The sequence below is a fragment of the Uloborus diversus genome, unplaced genomic scaffold, assembly GCF_026930045.1.
Source record: "Uloborus diversus isolate 005 unplaced genomic scaffold, Udiv.v.3.1 scaffold_216, whole genome shotgun sequence".
NCBI classification, from domain to species: Eukaryota; Metazoa; Arthropoda; class Arachnida; order Araneae; family Uloboridae; genus Uloborus; species Uloborus diversus.
In genome coordinates, this window is record NW_026558369.1 from 33,148 (window position 1) to 55,721 (window position 22,574).

Consider the following 22,574-nt stretch of genomic DNA (forward strand, 5'->3'; position numbering starts at 1 on the left):
AAAACTAGAAATGCTGAGTTGTATGAAGTATTCAAAACAATAATAAGAATAAAATAAAAAATAATATTGAGATTGAAAATTAATTAAATTTCATATTATGTTAAAGTAAGAAATACTAATTAATGTGTGTTTTACATCTCTTAACGTCAGAAAACATGCATATATTTTTTTCTTTTCTCTCATTAGTTAAATGAATCCATTTTAAACATTTCTTCTGTCGTGCGCCCCTCAAGGAGGACAGTTGCCCTAAGTTATTCTATATTTTTGCTTAATTTGAAGTGAAACTTTTTCGCCATGGGGTTTTTTAAATTTAAATGCAGTTTTGAAATTGTCTAAATTTGATCGTGTGTTAGTGTAAGTAAGTGTCTAAATGTGAACGAAAGTTAATATTTTCCAGAATTTGCCATTTTCGCATATTCCCTAACGTAAAAATTATCACACTTTTCAAGTTTTCTGATGTGCTCAAGATGGAAAATATTTTGAGCCTCCCTCCCCATATTTGCTTACTTAGGTGAAAATATATGTTATTCATGTGTTTGATTTCAACTTCATTAATTTTTGAATATTTTAGTTAGTTAATTTGAAAATTTTAAACCTTTGAAACAATATGAACCTACTTGAAATACACCACCAGCTTAGTTATTCCATGGAATAATTGAGCTAGTGGTGTATTTTAAGTACTTCTGCCTTAGCCCTGGCTTAGTGTGGTAACTTACTACAAAATATGAACCTAGTTTTAAGTAGCTTTTTGAGTGATTGTTTGGACATGTTTGATGACATTTTTATGGTTAACTAATGTATTATTGAAGGGATGAAGTTTAAAAACTCTCTTTTGGCAATATTTCAAAATTGAAGTTTAAAACAAGCAATCAGCATTTGTACAGAAGAAAATACAAAGAGTCAAAAAATTTAAGGAATTACCGTAAAATTAGATAGGAATGTAACTTGACTGCAAGAAATTTAAGACTCAAATTTTACTCATATTAATTCAGAATAAAAACATCTATTAGCAGAGACTGTAATCACGAAAGAAACGAATCATTCTTAACTTAATTGCAAAACAGTAAAACACGTTGCACTAAAATAAAAGGAATGAAAACAGTACTATTTTTTTAAACCTAATTAAACTTATAGCAAAGAGTTCGGGGACTGTCCACCATTAGCTTTTTGCCGATCAAAAGCATTTTTACTATATCAATAAAGTAAATTTGTGGACAGTAGATTTTCAAAGGAACAATAATATCAGTGCTGGTCAGAACAATCTATCAAAGGTAGCATTAACAAACCAGAACAGAAGGGAAGGTGGGGGAAGGATATGGGCTACTTGTGAACCGGCTGTAATTCTTTCTTAAAATAAGCAAGTGATAAGAAAATAGGTGGTAATATGGGCAATTAAACTTGGTACAGTTTCCAATTTTAATTAATTTTAGTAAAAACATTAGCTGAACTGAAATATTTTTCATTCAGAGGGTTTTGAAGAAAAAATTCAGTTGATTTGAAATAATTTTACTACTTGACTTATGAATTTCACTGCGCATCTTCCATAACCAATTAACTATTACACTTCCATAAACAATTTTGTTAATATAATTTTAACATGGTGTTATTTTTTTAGAGCGTGCGCTTTCACACCTCTTGTGCCCCCCTCCCTCCACGTGCTATGGGGGTGCTATAAAGGCCACTAGGTTTTACTGTATTTAAAATCATTGCCAAATTTGTAATGAGGCAGGAAACAACCATCTGAGGAAAAAAATAAAAATTTATTTCTTGTTTAAAATAATGCTGACTTAGCTTCAAAATTGCATTACGTGGCTACTAATTCCATTTTAGTTTATTCATCGTTTACTAATAATCTTGTTGAAGGATACATGATTATCTGCATGACACCCCAAATGTCTGAATTTCAATTTACCTACATACAGGCCCATCATTTGGGCAATCAATTGGGGGGGGGGGAGGGGGCAACTGACCCCTATGGATTTTTACAACATAATGCAATTATGCATTTTTGCTTGTATTTTGATGCTTTTTTCCTTTCAAATGAACTGAATTCATACCCTCTGCCCCCCCCCCTGGCCAAAAAACTTTGAAAATATGGACGAGCCTTCATAATTCATCTTACTGCAGTTCGTTAACAACGAAATACCATTGTTTTTTTATGATAAATTTTGCTTTAGACTTGACCTTGATTGCTAATCTTTTAAGAAATAGAATTTTTACTTTTCTTGTTTTGAGGTGAAATTATTTCCAAAACTACAATTTTAATTTTGTGTTCCATATGTTGAAGTTTCGTTCTAATGAACATAAACTAGTCAAATGTCAACCATATCCATCAATAATTTGCTCTTTATCGGTCATGAATTCTATCAACTCTTTTGTTCAGTCTAAATGTTAACATAAACAGTTAACATGGAAACCTTTTTGTGCCAGGGTGGGGGGAGTTCAAATTCTCGTGTTTTAAAAGTTTTCAAAATGCCTTTCCCAAAAAAAAAAAAAAAAAAAAAATCCCGGCTTAACCCAGGTCATTTTCATTCATCCAATTTCTTCTTTCACAGCATATCATGTCATTTTAGTCAATGATGTAGAACAGGTTTTTTTTTTATAGGTAATTTAGGACCCAAGTGAGGTTGGCATACACATTACTCACTTTCACAACATTAATTTTATTTTATCTGATATACCCTAATGCCCCTCTCCCCCACCGTCGCCTTGATCTTCTTTTGCACACCCCCCTCATAGGTTGAGAACCGCTGATGTAGAAGATAAATAAAAAAATATTGCATGAAATTCATATTCAAACTGATTGCAGTTTTGAAGATAATATAAAGATGTTCAGGAACATAATTTGATTTTGTAGGATTTTTTTATTGGGTTTTGTTTTCTTTATTTCTTCAACGTTTGTTTTTGTTCTTATCGTTGAAAATATCATAGTTACTTATCTAAGATAATAATGTGATTTGTCGTATTATTCAATTGTGATTGTTCATTATAACGTTTTTATTATAGCATTGTTTATTTGGCGAAACACTTTAAATATCAGGGGAAAAAACTCACTTCACTAGCTGAAGTAGGTGCTAAAGTAGTTGAAGGATTACTTAGTTTTAAAGCTACTGTTAATATTTTTATGTGTTTTGGCAAACAGTTTTAAATTCCAAAGAGTCTTTAAATAGGTCTTTTGAAACGGTGTGTACCAGGCTTGGAGTTGATTACGAGGGAATGTAATTGATTACGATTACAATCCTCGGGCAAAACGTAATTACGATTACTGCAACTATCAGATTATGTAGAAAATGTAATCGATTATGGTTATAATATGCCGATTATGATTTTGATTATGATTACAGACTTATATTATCATGTATATATATCACTCATTTGCATCAACAACGTGAAAAGTATGATTTTTGGTTTGATATTAAAGAGATAATTGCAACTAGCGTGTAGTATCAACTTAAAGATTATTTATTTTGTATTATAGCGCTGTTGCAGGAAAAGAGCAATATATGAAAGTTAAAAAAAAAACATCTAGAAAATTCAAATTGCGTACATTACACAATGCTACAATGACTGTACAGGTATAGACACTCTTATTCAAATATATACATAGTGCATATTGTTTTTGACTAAGCTGTTCATTATTATTTTGCCATATGTAGTTCTGCCTTAGCCCACAGGCTCAAGGGCAATAACTTACTGCTAAACTGCTCAACATTTTAGAGCTTATAATTTCTGAAAATTGTATGGTATATTTCAGTATTGCATTCTTAATTATTTAGTATATTATCAGTTAGTTTAAATGCATTTAAGTGTAATTAAGACTTGAAAGATGTTTTTTTTTTCTCATTCTTTGAAAAGTGAAAAAATTTCCAGCAATGCTAAACAATCGTTGAACTGGAGCAGATGACGCAGAAATTTAAAAAATACTTGGGTAGTATTATTTTTAGCAAAAGGACACGTATGAGTGTTAGACCCCTACAACTTTACAGGATCAATTTTATGACCATTTGATAAGCTTTTGCATATGCTTTGATTTCATTCTTTAATCAATCACTTACTAAAGAAATTGCACTTTTACAAGTGCTAATAGGTTTAACTTAACACTCAAAACAAGTAACTAAAATTAAAAATTTTAAAAACCCCCCAACTGAGTCGCAACTGTAGAATCAAGAGGGAAAATTGAAAATCCTTTTCAAAGCCTTATATTATTAAGAATCAATGTCTGGTATTTTATTTGTTATTAAATAGAAACTGGTAACAGTTAAAAATTTAAATCATTGCATTTTATTTTCTTGTCGGCCAACAATGAATTGGGTTATCGATCGCGAAAATAAAAGCTTAGCCATTATTAAAATCTGCTTTAAAAAAAACATTATAATTCGACTTCTATGAAACATGGAAGTTCCAAACACATTCTATCAGATGCGGGGGAAAATTCTCTTTACTTAGTTAAAAAAATTTTAAATTTTATACCAATGTTTACACTGCAAAAATCCGCAAAAAACATTTCAGGGGTTTTTAATTAATATCTTCGTTAATTAATGTCATCCGAAGACGCAACCTAGCTAAGAACACTCTCGATCAACTCTCCTTTCGAACAAAATTTTTTTTTTCAAAATCGGTCCATCCCTTTAGGCGCTAAAGTGCCACAAACAGAAACACAGATAGGCCAAACTTAAAACCCCCTTCTTTTGTATGTCGGGGTTGCGTAAATGAGTATTTTATAACAATATTTATACATCAGTTTTAATGCAGCAGTGAAGTGCAATTTTTCTCACTTTAAAAATATGGCGTAAAAAGACAAATTTCAAAATTTGAATTAATTCCTTGATACAATTAAACAAATTTTATAAAATCTATCAATGCAAACTTTTTACTTTCATACATACTCATTGATTAGAGAGAATATCAGTTGTAAACATATAAACATACATTTAAGATAAAAGTATGCTAGAAATTATTTTGAAAACATACAAAAACAATCTTATTCACCGGGGTTTAAATTAGATGCCATGTAGCAAAAAATAAATGCAATATGTGTAAAGGCAAGAGTGTTTAAAGCATCACTGAAACACACATGCAAATTCGGTTTTCTTTTGACAAAATCTTTTTTCAGTCATTCATTATTTTCTGATGAAAGTATATAAAAAAAATAAGCTTTTTGTTGCACAAAATTTAGTTGTACTTCTGATGTCATTGTACTTTTTCTGTAAAATACAATTTTGAGGCGGCAATGTGCTTCGCTTGATTGCCTAACATTGACAGATGAAAGGGAAACTGATGAATGACCAATTGTAAAGATTTGGGAAGACGTTTAAAAGCCCTGAAACATTCCTGTCAAAGGTGCCCACAGGGTACTAATTGTACTAAACACTTAAGATAGGGCTTGATTTATGACCCTTGTTTGCAAACAGGGACGAGTGGGGACGAGCACTGAATAGTCGTTTAAAGAAAGAAGTCTTTTTCTATGTCACTATTGAACTATGTTATCTTTCCATGCATTAGTAAAAGGGCGGCTTAAATTTTTTCACTTTTAAAAAGTCAAGATTAAAATTATGGATTATTTTACTTACAAGGAGACGGCACGACAGTGGGGTCGGAGATTTGCGTCAATTTTTCTTGCGGTGAAAGAGGACCGCTAGTACCTTACGTGGTTAAAGTAATACGACGCGATACTCAGAAAATTATGAGAAAAATCGATTTAAAGCCGCAATGCAGTCTCTTCGCCGCCTTATGAGTTTAAAACGTCAGTCTCTTGACCAGCCGCCGCTAGCCTAGTTGGTTAGGCGCAATCTTGTGCTCCAGAGATAGTATGATCGAATCCCTGAACCTTTTTCTTTTCTCTTTTTTTTTTGCTATCACAACAATTAGTGGTAACGCGTTTCACCCTATTACTTTCTGAAATTTATTTTTGCCAAGGATTGCAAACTTTTTAATTCACTGAAAAACATTCTTGCTCATTATTCTGTACAATTTGATTTGCTAAGTAATTGTTTTTGACCTGTGGTCTCCTTATGGTAATAAAGGACATCTGCTCATAGGCCCTTTTTTTTTTCTTTTGTTATCACACAGCAATTATTAAAATAGTTTCTCTTCCCTATATAATTTAAGAATTTATTTACATCATTTTTTAAAAAATTTTCTTTTTCTTCCAGCAAAACAATTCATATTTTTCATCCTACCACTACTTCATTACCACTAATTGTTGTGGTAGCAAAAAAAAAAGAGGAGAAAAGAAAAAGGTTCAGACGGGATTTGATTGTGCTTTCTCTGGATAGCACAAGATCGCGCCTTAACAGACTAGGCTAGCGGCAGCTCGTCAAGAGATTGACATTTTAAACTCGAAAGGTGCGTCGGAGACTCCATGGCGACTTTAAATCGATTTTTCTCATAATTTTCTGAGTATTGTGTTGCATTATTTTAACCACGTATGGTACTAGGGGTCCTCTTTCACCACAAAAAAAATTGACGCAAATCTCCGACTCCACGGTCGTGCCGTCTCCTTGTTAGATTACAGTTATGACTATGCATGAAAATCCTGATTATGATTTCAACTATGGGAGTATTCCACCGACAGATTACGATTATGTAATCGGCGATTACTTCAAGCCTAGTGTGTACGCATTTTAGCAGAAGAAAAAATTTCATCTCGCATCAGAAAGGGGGGGGGGGCATGCATTTCCTTTGCTCAACGGACTTCCTTTAACTTCTTAGCATGGGCATGGCTGCTTGGGTACTGCAAGTAGTTTATCAAATTATTCCAATAAAACTAGTGAAAAAAAAAATACATTTGTCAATTGAACATGTTGATGTGAGTCTCATCGAACATGTTTTCTTATGAATAAAACGGTTAGGTAAGTCTTGATTCTTTTTGGTAGGAATATATATATGTGGTTTGCAGCTGATTAATTCTTGAGTATATGTTCTGATGAAAATATATTTTCTTTGAAAGGGGGGGGGGGTATATTTATTTATTGAAACTATATCATATATTTTCATTTTGTTCTAATTGCACAAAGTATTTTAGTTAAATTTCGTGGAATTACCCTTCACCGAGTCTCATTTGAAATGCTTTTTCTCATGAATAAAATAACTAATAGCCGTGATTCTTTTTGGTAGGAACACATGTGCGATTTTCAGCTGATCAATTCTTAACTGGAGTGTATATTTTAATTAAAATATCTTTTTGTGTGTGTGTGTGTGCAGGGAGAGGGAAGGATTTTTATTTGCAACTATATTTTCATTTTGTTCAAATTGTAATAAGTATTTTAATTAAATGATTTATCCTTGAGGATTTTCACTGGATTCTGATCTTTCACTGCATGACCAACAAAAATTCACTCAAAAAATTATTTTTTTCAAAAAATCGATTTACTAATATTTTCAGACGATAAATCTAAACTTAGTGATATTTTTTATTTCTTTGAGTTTTTAATTGGCAATTTCTTTTGGATTGGAGCCTAAAATTGCTTTTTATACGACTTTTAGAATTTTTTTACGATAAAAAATTACACATAAGTTTCTTGGTGTCAATCTTTTCTTACAGTGTATAAGTTAATTCTATTGCTACTTTCTCTAAAATATATATACATATTTTAAAATAAAGCTTTAAACCTTGATGCTGAAACTTTGGGATAACATTTACTGCTTTAGATAAGTCCTTTTTTTTTTGGTAAACTTTAGATTATTTCCTTTCGGCTTTTTTAATGTATTTTACTATGTAATTTTGTATTTTAGTGTTTGAGGCACTTTCTTTAACTTTATAATTGCTTTCTTGGCGAGTCTTTACATTATTGTGCTAAGCCTACCATGTGACTTGTGTTTAGTCTTTGTGCTTTGTTAGGTCTAGCAAGTCATTTTATTTTGTGCACTTCACTACTGTTCTTAATGTAATGAAGTTTATTAGGAATTAGTGACCTCTCACTTATACGCGACCAAAGGGGATAACGAAATTTTCACAGACAAATGAGATTCGCGCATAAGTGAAAACCTCAAAAATAAGCTTAAATGCAATAAGTTAACAACAGTTATAGTAATACTAATAGTACACTACTAATACTGTTGGCCGAGAGACCACTTTGTGTGGAATGATCGGTCTGGGAGAAATGAAAAAGGAAATCTTATTGTTTCGTTACTTAAAAGCATCAGTTCTAAAATGTTCCTAATATTCTTAAAAAGTTCACCCTACACAATGCCCCAACGATGGTACTGTCCAAAAAACTATTTTGAAAAGTTCATACCACTGGCAGTCCATACTCTACAACTTGGCACACAAAATGCGAAGGCAACATCCATCTATCAGATGTTCAAACGAGTTGAAAACATCCACTCCTAGACGGCAGACCAAACCATCTCGATGGTCATTCCATGTCAGGCACACCTATGCCACAGAAGAGGCAGCACAGGAAATTATTTACCCAGCTTCAGGAAAAGCAGGAACCATTCAGTAGCAGAGGTTACCTCACCGTTAACTGAATTCAGTCCAGCCCGACCGGATCCGTAATCGGGTATATGCCAGACGAACCTTCCAGCTCTGTTCTGCCTAATTCTTAAAACATCAACTCTTCAAATTTAAACTCCTTATTAAACTTCCTTTGAAACTGTAAGGGTGCTGTTTTAGAACTTCCTGCACTTTTAGCAGGAAAACGAATCTTGTTATCACGTATCTCGAGAGAAACTTCCACGTCCTCTGCGTGGATAAATCAATCTACTGAGCATACATGCTCACATCGAAACATACCGTCTGCAGAACGGAACCAAATGATAAGAGATCGATTGACTTGCTACTTAAGCAGTCTCCATTATTTCCTACACAAAGACGTGACATCGTCAAAATTTGCATATGTTACATCTCACAGCAACTCAACTCGGTTAACCCTTTAACTGTTACTATTTGTAATTTACTTTCTGCAGTGCAATCAGCAAAAAGATCCTTAACTCTTGATCTCTGACGTCACGTCCGCCATGATGGGCAAACAAGTGATGATTCTGTTGGGTGTTTTGACACCAAGGGGATTTTCGCTCGCTCACTGGTTATTTATGAAATTTAAAACAGGATTTTTTTTTCTAGTATAGTTTGAATTAACAAGTAAGTTTAAACATTTTAAAAACTTTCTAGCTTTTTATAAAATTGATCTAAGAAATTTGAAATTAAAGCCTTATGCTAACAAATACTAATGAATAAATACGCAAATAATTTCCGTTTATGCATTGTAATTAAAATTTTTATCACACATAAGTGAAAGTTGCATTTTAGATTTTGCATATAAATGAACAAGAGTTAACATTGTTTTCCTATATCTCTGGCCGGGTTCGTGAGAAAATCTAGTATAAGTAAAAAACGCATATAACAGAGGTCGTGTATAAGTGAGAGATCACTGTATTAAAAAATTTTTATTCTTGAAGTGTAGAGTATTTATTTTTTAGTACTAAATCTTTCCTACAAGTGGATATTTTAATTTAGCTATGGGTGTCCTTTCTTTAATGAAAGATATTAAAAGTGGGAATGGGAGTTTGTTGGGTCTGTTGCAGTATGTGTCAAAGTGTAAACAACACTGATCTAGCTACTGGAAAAAGGTTATATTTGCACAAAATGTGCCGATAATGCAGACCTAAAAGCCAAGCTGCTAGTTTTGGAAGCCCAACTAGCAATAGAAGGGCCTACTACAAGATTAGGGTGTTAGTAGTAAGTTAGAAAGATCAGCTGTAGATGGTGTTAATATTCCAGAGGTAAAAGGGCAAGTTTCAAGTAAGGAACCAGGATTCTATGGCACATGAGGTGGGCAATACAGTTGTAAGAGAGTAAAATGTAAGGTTGCTAGGTGTTATTTACCAGCGACTCAGGTGAAAGATTTAAATAAGGTTGCTGAAAAGAAGGGAGCATCCAATCAGTAGGACATTGTTACTTTGTGGGTGAGAACCAACAATGTACCTCACAGTAATAATGAGGAGTTTTTGTAGGAGTGGAAGTCTCTGTTGGATAAAACCTACCAGCCTTTCAACCAATGCCCAAGTGGTTAGATTGCTTCCCAAGTGTGGAGTGCATAGGAGTCGGTTAAATCAATGGGCTACTAGGTATATGAACATGTTACTTAAGGCAACATGCAAAAAGCGCAGTATCAGGTTCGTTGATGTATGGAGTCTTTGAAAGCATGATTGGATTTTTAGGGATGGCCTGCATCTGAGCTGTATAGGGATCAAAGTGGTTTGTAGTTTACTTTTAAGGGCTTCAGAGCCAAAAATCTAAATTTGAATGGGGGGCATGGTTCAAGAATCAGATATCAAAAGGATGATAATTATTTGAGTATTGCTAAAAATGGAAATTTCAGGGCGTTGAATAAAATTAATTAGGGCATGCTAGAAGATTTCTATACTATGCTTGCAGTATTAGTAACAAGACTGAAGAATGGAAAAGTATAGTTACAGATGAGAAATTTGATGTTATTGAATTACAGAGACATAGGTTACTGAATATAATGCATATTTATTATGTATTGCTGGGTATAATTTGTGTAGACAAGATAAAGTAAAAATGTGGTGGGGTCTTCAATATGATCCTCTAACACACAATCCCTGAACAGAAAACTAGATACAAGAAACAGTCACCACGTACTTATAATTCCTTTTCTCTGCCATTACTGGGGTAAAAATTATTCCAATAAATGCTCGGAAAATAGAAATCCCCATTATGTTGATGGATCCCTTGAGTTGATGAGCAATAAGGGCAAAAAATTGCACTTGGGAAACGTACATAGGCCACATAATAGGGACGAGGTGGACATGTTTCATATTGTTAGTGGTACGTCCAATAAGGGACACATCATCATAATGGGGAATTTCAAATTTCCAGGCATTAACCAGGGTTTCCGCTACGGTCACATTTTTTTGCAAAATGTGAAAACACCATCTAAATTATGAAAATTAAGCAAGGCATTTTCGCTTTTATGCTCAAAAAAAGGAAAGATTATGCACAATGCAAGTGAGAAAGCAAGCATGGAGATAGTGAACTTGATCTTTTTACAAAATCTTACACGACATGCTTAAACTACCATTTAGTTCATCAATACTTGATCTCAATAAGCACTGTTTTCCCCCAATAATTGCATTATTGGCATGTTAAACTGGTACAATTCCAAATTTTGATTTCAAATTTAAAAGAAATATGAGGGGACACCTTGCAACGCCCCCTCGTTTCGTGTATCACAGATGCATATTCATAAACATACAAAACATAATCATTGCAACAATTCTCTCTATTTTTTCCTAGTGCACAAAAATATTCCTCTCTCCCAGTCACCATAACATTCGTTTCTTTGTATCATTGAAGCAGACACAAATTCTGAGATTATAACTGTTTAGAACCAAACAAAAGGCCTCCTTCTCCTTTGTCTAATTTCCACCAAATTTCTAGGCATTCTACCCTTGTGTGCAGTGACATAACCAGAAAACCAGAAAAGTTTTACAGGGGCATATTGAAAAAAAAAAAAAAAAAAAAACAGATATTGATAAGGCCATATTCTGTAATATTAGGGCCAGTAATTTTTCGAAGATTAAGCTCCAAAAACACAATTCTAAGCGATTTTTGGTGTAGCTGAATATTTCAGTGCTCGTGCTAGTTTCAAGTGCCCCCCTTTTCACTTCATACTTCATAACCATTTCACTTTACCCTACTTTCCCTACCTATAAACTCAAAAAAGTTCAAAGATCATCTGGCTTTTATCTTTGCAAATACAAAAATAATGACAACTAGTGAAATACTGAATGTTAAACTAAACAGAAAATTTTTCTTTGGGAACACAAAAAATTCATTTCCTGTAGATTCACCCAAAAACATATATGTATCATATTGAACAGTTTTTCTTTGAAAAATGATGATTGTCCTGCATTTTTTTTATTGTGTTCATATGTGCCCCCACCCCCTTATTGGGGCACATGTGAACATCTGAAGATTTTTTTTTATATCTCAAAAAATTCCATGACACAAAGAAAAGACTACTCAATTTTGGGGACATTTTTGTGCTGAGAAATTGAAATTTTTTTTGCAAAATAAAGAAATAAAAAAAATTGTTCACATGTGCCCCCATTCCCCTGACCTGTATTTTTTTGGAATTAATATTTAAGGTGTCAATTTGCATCTTTTATGACTGTGTTAATATATTAATAATGACTGTGATAAAAAGTTTTTATTACAAATTCCTAATTGAATTTAAAATGCAGTTCAAACCTACCTGACAATGCTTTGCATGATAACAACACAAGGCAATAAGTTGTTTGCAAATGGGGCAACCACCATTTGTTTTACGTTTACAGCTCTTTGCATGCTGAACTACTCGTTTCATTTTCTGACAGCTTGGTAACCTGCAATTAGCATCTCTGCACTGACAAGCATGTACCAGTGATTGAATGCAGCGTTGAATAGATAGTCTCCTTGATTCTTGAGGATTGGTTTGTTTTGGATCAGATGTACCAGAGTCATCATCTAAGCCGAAGCCTAGTTTCTCCATTTTATGGTTATGACCTTCTTTATCAAAACAATTAACACACAAGTCAAAATCCTAGATGAAAATATAAAGAAATTAATAAATACGAGCATGGAAATAATACACATTACTCTGCATTGAATACATATTTTATTTAGTTGCTTGAAAGCCCAAATTGGAGCAAGTCCATGTTTTATTATGAGAATTGCTATGCAACTAACAAAGAGTGAATTATTACAAAAGTGAATTTTATCCAAGGAAAAGTCAACCCTTTGTCCCGAAAGTGACGGTTCATATATTTCATTAATAAGTAATAATTTTAAAGGGTAATGACAAAATGTTTTGCTTAAGAAATCACACGTAAGTATGTAATTTGTTAAACAGACAAGATTTGTTCATTAATACTTTAAAGTATTATTTTTCATGAAATATATGTGGCATCACATACAGAACAAAATGACTGTTTTCCGTGGAATGGCCCTAAAGTTATTTGTTGCTAAAAGCAGCTGGCTATGCTTAATACATGGTGATGCAGTTAATTGATGACATTATGGCAGTATTATCATTGTATGATGAATTTTTTATTTTAACCCTTACTCTGAATAACACATATAAAGGGCGATTCAAAAAAGATAAAAGCAAAGGCTTTGAGAGAATTTTGAACCTACTTCCCTGCTATGCACTTCATTGAGCCATTAGCAGAAATGCATTTAACCCTGGTATATTTTAAAAGCAATATGTGTAAGGATGAAAACACATTAAAACCCCTCCCTTTACGAAATACTGGTCACTGGCCTGTATGCAAAACATTTATCGTGTGCAATGTTGATTTTCCACTATTGTTTGAGGCCAGATAATGACTTTGTCAGCCTTTTCATTTTTTAGCAAAATACTGGTTTCTAAAAAGAAATGAACAACCCATATTTAACCTCATTATCCTTCCCAAATTCCGACAGTAAGAGAGAAAGCCATTTTCTGAACATGCAAGAATGGTGAATAGGCAATAAATGGAAAAAATGGAGTAAACAGCAGTTGAACATAGTCGATGTGCTGTTAGAACAACAATGTGGGAGCATGGTATAAAATCTTTGATCAGACACACACTTACTGAACTTTTAATAAATACATTATAATAAGAAAATCATACCACCTAATCTGGATTATATTGGAGCTAGGTAAAAATTTAGTTTATACAATAAATGTTCATACTGCACTCTTCTTTTCAATGTCAAATTACTTGATTTAAGGAAAAAGAAATGTTGGTGGTTTTACAGAGTAAAGTAATTAAAAAAGTCGAATCTCGATAACTCAAAGATATTTCTTTATCTTAAAGTTTTCATTAGGTCCGAAACTCTTGAGACTGTTGTGGAAACTTTCCATAACTCTTAACGTTTTAGCTGGTCCCTTGAGACTTCAAGTTATCGAGAGTTGACTGAATTCTTTCTTCAAACTGTAATCCGCATGCAGTATTAAGGTACATAAAAAAGATATCTCCTTCACAAGTATGATAACACATCTTCTATGCCAGACAAAATACAGAGTACTACCCCGCTAATAATGTTACTAAATTATTATTGATTAATATATTTCTGTAAGTATATTTATATTCTAAAATATTACAAATGAAAACCATTGAACTGATTACAGTTGAACAACAATTAAATGGAATACTTGAATGGTTATTAAAATAACATTTTTAGAACAGCTAATCCAAATCACTAACTAGAAAACTTCTAGAAACTTTTTTCTAAGAGGTTAAACTATGGAATTATTTTAGTAGATATATTTAAAAAAATTGCAACCATTTTCAGATTAACTAGAAAATTGGTATTTCAAACAAAAGTTGTCAGTAAAACTGAACACAGTGGAACCTCAATAACTCGACACCCTGAGGGAACATGAAAACACGTCAACTTAAGCGGATTTAACTTACTGAGGTTCCATAATTTAAATTCCTAAAGAGTTTTGTATCACTAACTTACTAATGCTTAACATTTACATTATGATAATTTATTCCAGTAAACTAATTTTCTTTTATTTTTTTGAAAAATACATAAATTACCAATATCATTTAGACACCTCGTCAGAAATAGATAAATAAGTTTTGAAAAGAGATAAAAGCTTCTTGTAAGTCAAGTCTATCAAAGATAAAAAGTACTGCTCAAATTTGTTTGGAAAACATATCATGGTGCCTTCTTTCTCTAGAGGTGTACATTTATCCTACCCTTTATGAATTGCACTAACAGCACAGAGTGTGGTGGTTGACTGCCCTATGTAAAAGATGAAATTCTTTAAAAGAGTTTTCTAAAAAAGGCTTGATTGACGAAGAAAACACAGAAAAATTCTGAGAAAAGGTTAATATGAAAGAGTTGGTTTGGTAGCCAATATTTCGACTTGAATAGAAATTGGATGCTGACTTATAGAGGTCACTGAAGATTTGTGTCAAGTTAGAGATTTTTGCCCATTGAAATTAGCACTGGGCCAAAAGTAACAAAAATACATGTCGAGTCACTGGGGTAGTCGAGTTGTATGCGTGTTAAGTTACTGAAGTTTCACTGTACAATATTTTCCCTGTATGCAAAGAGAGATTTGCATAAGTGATTTGTGACATTAGGTAGTCACCATTGATTCTCATTAAAAAAACATTCTGTTAGTTTATTTTCTGAAACTTGTTATGGAAAAAGTTGCAATTAAAAACTAAAGCATGAAATTTGCAATGTTTACAAATTAATTTAGCAGAGTTTTGTGTGTATGATTCATAAGGGTACAGTTAATGGTCTAAACATCAAGAGATAATTTAGTGTAAAAGTATGCAAAACTAAGTTTATTATTTGCTTCACATTTATGGTCTGCTAATTCTTAAATCATGTTTGCTTTCCTTCAAATTAGATAAATGTACTATGCAACTCAAGTATCTGCAGTGTCTAAATTACAATTTTAGGATTTGAACTGTTGCTGCTACTTAAGGTAAGTTTTCTTGTATATCTTACTGTAAAAAAAGACAGGGTCTGTATGAAAACCATAAGTCCAAATGCTTTTATAAAAAATATATTTAATATATCGAAACACAAATGTTCAATCAGGACTTTCAGGAATTGATTTGTTGTGGGCAATAAGTTTTCCATACTTGAGAGTTGTAGCTCCTTAAAGCTGAGTCACACGAGGAAACCCCTGTTGGGGCAAGTTTGGGACTGGAATGAGGGAGGAATATAGTTATGACAAAATTCAATTCCAAATAGCTTGAGACATTTTTGTGGCTACAAATCCTGAGTAATGATGGTGATGCACACATTTTATCAATTTCTACCTGGTCTGTAAATCCTTTAAACAATTAATCGCCATTTTGAAACTAATACATTTATTACTCACTGCATAAAGTTAGAGGGGTGGCTTCAACCTTTTCACTACCGAGGACCACTTCGTAAGGTTCCGAATCATATGCAGGAAACATGATACAAATTATATATTCACTACAATTACATTTGTTGAAATGAGATAAATGCAAAACTTTTCTTAAATTTAATTACAACTGTAAAACTGATATAAATAAAATTTCACTGGCTGTTTGGGACCACAGGTTGTGAAACACTGGCACAACCTGACCATGATTTATAAAAAGAAAAATGGGTGGCCTTGAACCAAATTAGCTGTTGATTCCTTATTTCTGTGTTAGTTTATGTTATTAGTAAGTTTACAAACTTCAATTGAAATAGTTACCATATACACAGTAGACTTGTGCTACAATATGATTTGACTTATGCAAAATGGCTATAACCAAAGGTTTTCACGAGTAATGAATTTTAGAGCCAACACGAATTTTCTTGATCACAACACGAACATTTGTAGAAGGGAATTGAGGTGTATAGTCATCAGCTTTGGTATTGGCTACTAAACATTGGTTCTGTGAATTCACTTTCATGACTTAAGCATCACCTACAATGGAAGTTCCCTCATCATACTAGTCTAAACATTGCTTAGTTAGTGTTCAGTAGAACCTCGATTATACGAACCTCATTTAACCAAAAATCTCCGCTAACTGAAGTTGGTTTCTTCATTTTTTTTTTTTCACTTTGTGCCAAACATGCATTTATAAAGTCTCCCCCCCCCCCCAACATTCCTTTTGTATGCAAGCGGTCCTTTCCAAACTACGAATGCAGATAAATATTTTGGAATTTTTAGAATTTCTTCTCGCAAGCTCAGTTCTTGGTATGAGTGTACTCTTCCCTGCTTTCAAACCACCCTGTTCTAAACAAAAACACAACCCTACTTCAAAATTTGGAAAATCGAATGTGATTGCACACTCTGTTTGTAAGCAAATGCAAAGAAGCTAATCTCTTTTGTCATCTCAAGAACAGAGAAAATTTTCATTGCAGCAGAATTTGAAAAGGAGAAGGAGTCACTTTGTGTTCAGATTTTGTTTCAGATATCAATTTTCATTTATAATTTTAATTTATTTAACAGTTAAAATAGTCATAATAGCAGTTCAATGACGATTCTAAATATTAAACTAGATGATTTTTGACGGATTCTCAATTATCCGAAAACTTCGATTATCCGAAGTAGGTTTGGTCTCAATCACTTTGTATAATCGAGGTTCTACTATACATAAACAACCCCTCCGCATTTTTTTCATTCAAAATATGAAAGGTGATGAAATATAATGACACCTAAGTGCACTGTTTCATTTTACGTTAGTGAAGAGGGAAAGAAAGAGAAAGTTTCTGACAAGTTAAGAAAATGTAAAAATGATCGATATGCTTGAAAAACTGAAAAGTGTGTGGAAAAAATCACGACAAATAGGAATGAGTGAATTTTCTATAAAACCAATTAAAGTCAAGAAAAAAAAACAGGTCATCTCTGAAGAGTGCAAGGTCAACTGCGTCAATAGTTCACTAGTTTAAAAAACAGGGTATGAAAATGATCGACATACATATGGTAAGTTTAAAAATTAAACTTGCAAATAAAATCAATGAAACTGTAATCAAAAAAATATAAACTCATGATTTATTATTGCAATAGAAAAATGTTAGGATAAAGAGGAAAATAAATGAATATGGAAAAAAAAAACATGTTACTTACATCACAAATTGTACAATGGTATCTGGTTTCGACATGTTTTTTACAATTATTACAGGTATACACAAATCGATCTTGACCTTGGTTATGTAACTCATAAAGCATGGCCATTGTTGAAAATTTAGTTCGTCTCAGAGAAGAAAACTCATAATGCTTTTCTCTAGCTAAAGTTAGGAAGGCATCTCTGCCATCCATCATATCACATGTAATGAAAGGATCAGGATCAACTATTGAAGGTAAGCTTGCAGCAGCAGGAACAGAATGAAGACGAATTACAAAAAACACCTGCATAATTTGGAAAAAAAAAATAACATATTACACAACATTTCATACTATGAAAAAAATGATCTAACCTAGCAACGTTTGACTCTATAAGGTAGCTTACAGAAGCCAAGATGTAGATAAGGTTGAAAAAAAATCATATTCAGAAACATTTGCAGAACCAATAAAAATGTATAGGGGAATGTGAGACAAAATGAAATGGAGAAATATTTACTCTGCTTTTAGCTGTAGCTATCTGGTAATATTTTAACTATGTAGTAACACATGTATTCTATTCAAGTCAGGAAAAAGTTATCCATAGACAAAGCATATGATAATACCAATAATTTTCAAAAATTGATCCTCATAAGTCGGCATGGTTTGCCGGTGTTTTTACAATTGTTTTGACCTAAAAAGAAACACATTAGAGGGTGTGCGACTTAAAACACTGACTTTTTTTTGGACTCACTAGTGCCCTATGTAATTTTTAGTTAAAAACTATATAATTTTTTTGAAGGTACAAATTGACTGCCAAAAATAAAAACTTAGGTTTCACTTAAAGTTTTATTAGAAAATACATTCTTTCGTTATGTACTTGATTTTAAAAACAAAATTCCAATTTGTTCATTTTGAAAAAGGTAAGTTATCTTACCTATTTTACTTTGCCCTACATTCCCTTACTATGCACACAAACACTAATACACATATATGCATAACGTACTGGCCAAATTATTACCAACATTTGGTTTCCCTGCCTCTCTTTCAAATTCGCTACAAAATTTCAAATGAGAACCAGCTTTCAGAAATCATTTTAAGTGATCAAGCAGGCTTTCAAGAACATTTTTGAAATGCAAAATGATAGAAAAAAATTTACTCTGTTTTTATAAAAGCATTTGTGCATTAAAAAATCTGAACAAGATTTCTAGTTGTGTCAGTTTTATTGAAAAAGTTATCTTGAAAAACACTTTATGTACCAAGTAAATGAATTAAATAAAAAGTCAACTTGGGATAACTCAAAGCTTTACAGCCGACTCCCGCTACAACACGATTCGACTTAAATATGGCGAAATTTTCACGGGTAAGGAATTTTAGAGCTAACGCGAATTTTTCGATTGCAACACGATTTTTTTTTTGGAAGGAAGTATCGGCTTCATTATTGGATACTAAATATTGATTTCGTGAATGTTATTACATCCCTTTAAGCATCAGTGACAGCCCAAGTTCCTGCAACAAACTAGTCTAGTGCATCAAATAACCTCTCAGCATCTTACATTTATTTTTTTTTTCCATTCTAAATATAAAAGTTGATGAAATATAATGGCACCATAGTGTCACCTTCATCTAAAGTTTGTAAAGATAGGAAGAAAAAGAAAGTTTCTGATAAAAAAATTTAAAAAAGGCTAAGATTCTCGATATGCTTGAACAAGTACAAAACGCCAATGGTAGCACGACAATAAGTATGAGTGAATCTTCCATATGTACAATTAAATGTCAAAACAAAAAGATATCCATAAAAGTTCAGAACTTAGTTTTATTATTGAAGCTTGGAGAGCAGTCTAGCAAAGTAAATACAGTAGAAGACCGTTATAACACACACCTTGGGACCAGAGCTTTTGAGTTATACAGGTTTTTGCGTTATACAGATCATTTCACAAATTTTTAAACTAATATTCAGAATATATTTATATATTAGCACTTCGGAATGAATTTTATCTGCAATGAGTAATAAAGCACTAATATTACAATTAGTCATTCACAAATAAATATGTTTTACAATCAAAATAAAGTGCATTATCTTGCACTTCTGCTAGCTTCATGGTTTGCATAACAGCTGCATTTTCAAGAGCCATCTGGTATTTTATGTTTACTATGAGTACTGATTTTCAATTTAAAAGCTTTGAATAAAGATGGAAAGATGAAAAACTGTCTCAAAATTTTATTTGCCTTGCAATTTTTATGTTTGCAAAGCAAAACAGAGGGATTTCTTAGATTTCAAAACCTATTGTTTACTAATGAAAAGTTGTGCAGTTTATAGAGAATTGCGTTATATAGGTCGGCATTATAACGGTCCTCTACTAAGTTATGAAAATGGAAGCTGCTCTTGTGTTGTGGATTATTAAATGATCAGGATGATGTTGCTACAAATTGAAACGTTATAAAAGAAAAGGCAAAGCAACCGTATTTAAAAATGTATTACATGAGAATGACGATCTGATCATAGAGCATAAATTATCACTATATTAATTTTTTAACTCTTCAGTATTGTTACTGTACTATTATAGTGCATCATTTTGATTTTACTACATGCTGTGTATACTGTTTAGTTTTACTTTATGTCTTTCATTCCCATTGGTCATTCATTTTGTGCATCTTAAAGTATTTCATGTTGAATAACAGATATTTATTTTTTAAATGCATAAAAAATTTAGTTCTTTATGCAAGAAACTGTAGTGTATGGTTAAGGAATGCTTTAGAGTAGTTTGAGGGGTGTTTATAAGTGTCTAAAAGTATTTGGTATGCTTTAAAAAATTTGTATGCACATATTTTTCCACAACGTGAAATTTCGACTTACGCAAGGAGTTTTGGAACGCATCCCTTGCGTAAGTCGGCATTCGACTGTATAACTCAAATTTTCCTTCCTCTTAAAGTTTTTATTGGGTCTCAAACTCTTCACTACAAGCAGCTTCTGAAGCTAATGTTACGAATGTCTGATATGCATACTAGTTTCTTCAAGCTAATTTCACCTGGAAGTGACTGTTTCAAGAAAGACTTGATGGCAGATGTCGGTACTTTTCTTGTTTGTAAAGGCTCATTATGCTTCTATTTGCGAATTCACTTCCATATCATCTCAATAGTTAAGTTTGATTCAAGCACTTTAAACTGTCTAACCATTGCAGTTGGTTCTTCACATATCTGGTGGGTGCCCTATCAACAAAGTTCTGCAGTTAATTAGAATTTGAAAGCTCAAACCAAAAATATTTGCATGAAATTTGCCAAGCTGTTTCATCTGGAGATTGTTCAAGTAATCTTGCTTATTAAAAAAAAAAAAAAAAAACAGGTTTCTAGTACATTCTAAATAGATAACAACTAATGCTAGACTTTTGACGAATAAATTCTCTACAGACATCTCTATGAATACTGGCGATTCAATACCAGTGATATTGGTAGCATGGTGTCCATCCTAAAAATAGTATCTAAAAAAATTCTCAAAATGTTATACATTAAAAAACAGTCTGTCTCAAGCAAATTTTATTTGAGAACATATCTTTTTCTGATAAAACTATTAACTAGTAATTTATGTTTATGGGCTATGAAAATGTCAAGTAACAATAGCATTTTTCTTTAATTTAAGCTATCCTATCTTTTTAATTTTTCAATGGAATTTTATTTGTAGGAATATTGTTAGTAGTTATCAATATCTTCTTATAATCGACTTTTAATAAAAAATGTTTGGTATTTGTCGAGTTTTAACATTTCTTTTTGTTTAGTATGAAATATTACACACACTTAAGCCTTGTTCAGAGCAAAATATTTACAAACTACTTTTGACCTTATTGAAGCAACAATAAACCAAATCCTTCAATAAGAGTTAACAACCTTTGTTTAGCACTTTTCTAGTAAATCTATCTGAATGTGTATTTTTAGTAAATATTAATTTTGCTATGTTAATCGGTTCTTTTTGGGTGCAAGCCACCCATAGGCTGATATGAAATCCGACTCCCCCCCCTCACGCATACATTGTGGTGAAATTGGTTACTTTCAGAACCTACAAGAGGCCTTGTGAGCCTAGCCAGAAACTTGGGGCCTGGATCAGAATTGGAGCAGTACAAGTTTGATAAGGTGAGTATTAAGAATCGATACTAGGGCACTGCATTACATTGGTTGTTTTTGCACTGAAAAACTTATACTTTGTGGTCATATTTCTATCAAATTAAATTTGTTCAAAATCTGACATTTTTTACTTCAAGGTACAGAAATAACAAAATGACTATGAGGAAACAATATCAAACAAACACATTATTATACTTGAATATATTAAAAACATTACCTCCTTGTGTTTTTCCATCGTGGAATAAATTTTGGCTGATAAGTCATTTCCAGTGTATGGAACAGATTTCTTATTATTCTTTCGCTGGTTATTTTTGCTTTTATTTGACTTTTTATTTCTACCAGACTTCTGTCCTTTCTTATTCCCCTAGAAAAGGGTTACACATTATAACAACTGAACAAATATACAGAACAAAAAATACTCATGCCCAAAATTAAGGTCAACAACACATTTCTTAAAAAATTATATTTTACATATTGTGAAGGACAAGTGACCGGATTTTAACCTTTGTTTTGAAAATAAAAGTTTAGTATTAGTTTTTGACAAACTACTGAAATTAGACTGATTAGGCATCAAGGAGTTTTGCCTGTAATTTTGTGAATATAGCATTAAAACAAAACATTCAACCTGTTTCCATTTGAAAGGAGTTTTTTTTATCATTTAGATTAATTCCTTGACATGGAGAGCATAGGCAGGCTTGAAGTTGGGACTAACAGTTATACAGACGTCTAGCAGAGAGGATCCTTTATACCGGGGACCAGTTCAGTGCATCCTTTTGACTGCATCCAACAGAAGGGCCTATTTGTTGTGGAGCCGAACACATAAGTCTTGGGCACAGTAAGAATGGGGAGTGTTCTTCAATGATGAGTTGATATTTACCAAGTGATAATCATCAAATCTTCATCTGGAGAGCGAGGAGCTCGCTTTTATTC

General features: G+C 32.5%; 1 protein-coding gene across 1 annotated transcript in view; it reads right to left on the reverse strand.

The window, feature by feature from the left end:
* LOC129233154 (CREB-binding protein-like) overlaps window positions 1-22,574 on the reverse strand; it is a 65,371-nt gene that overhangs the window by 8,748 nt on the left and 34,049 nt on the right. Inside the window, exons 14-16 of the mRNA XM_054867223.1 lie at window positions 21,862-22,008; window positions 17,556-17,837; window positions 12,225-12,551 (exon numbers count right to left, since the gene is read on the reverse strand). Coding sequence (XP_054723198.1) covers window positions 12,225-12,551; window positions 17,556-17,837; window positions 21,862-22,008 — 756 coding nt within the window. The remainder of the gene's footprint in view (window positions 1-12,224; window positions 12,552-17,555; window positions 17,838-21,861; window positions 22,009-22,574) is intronic.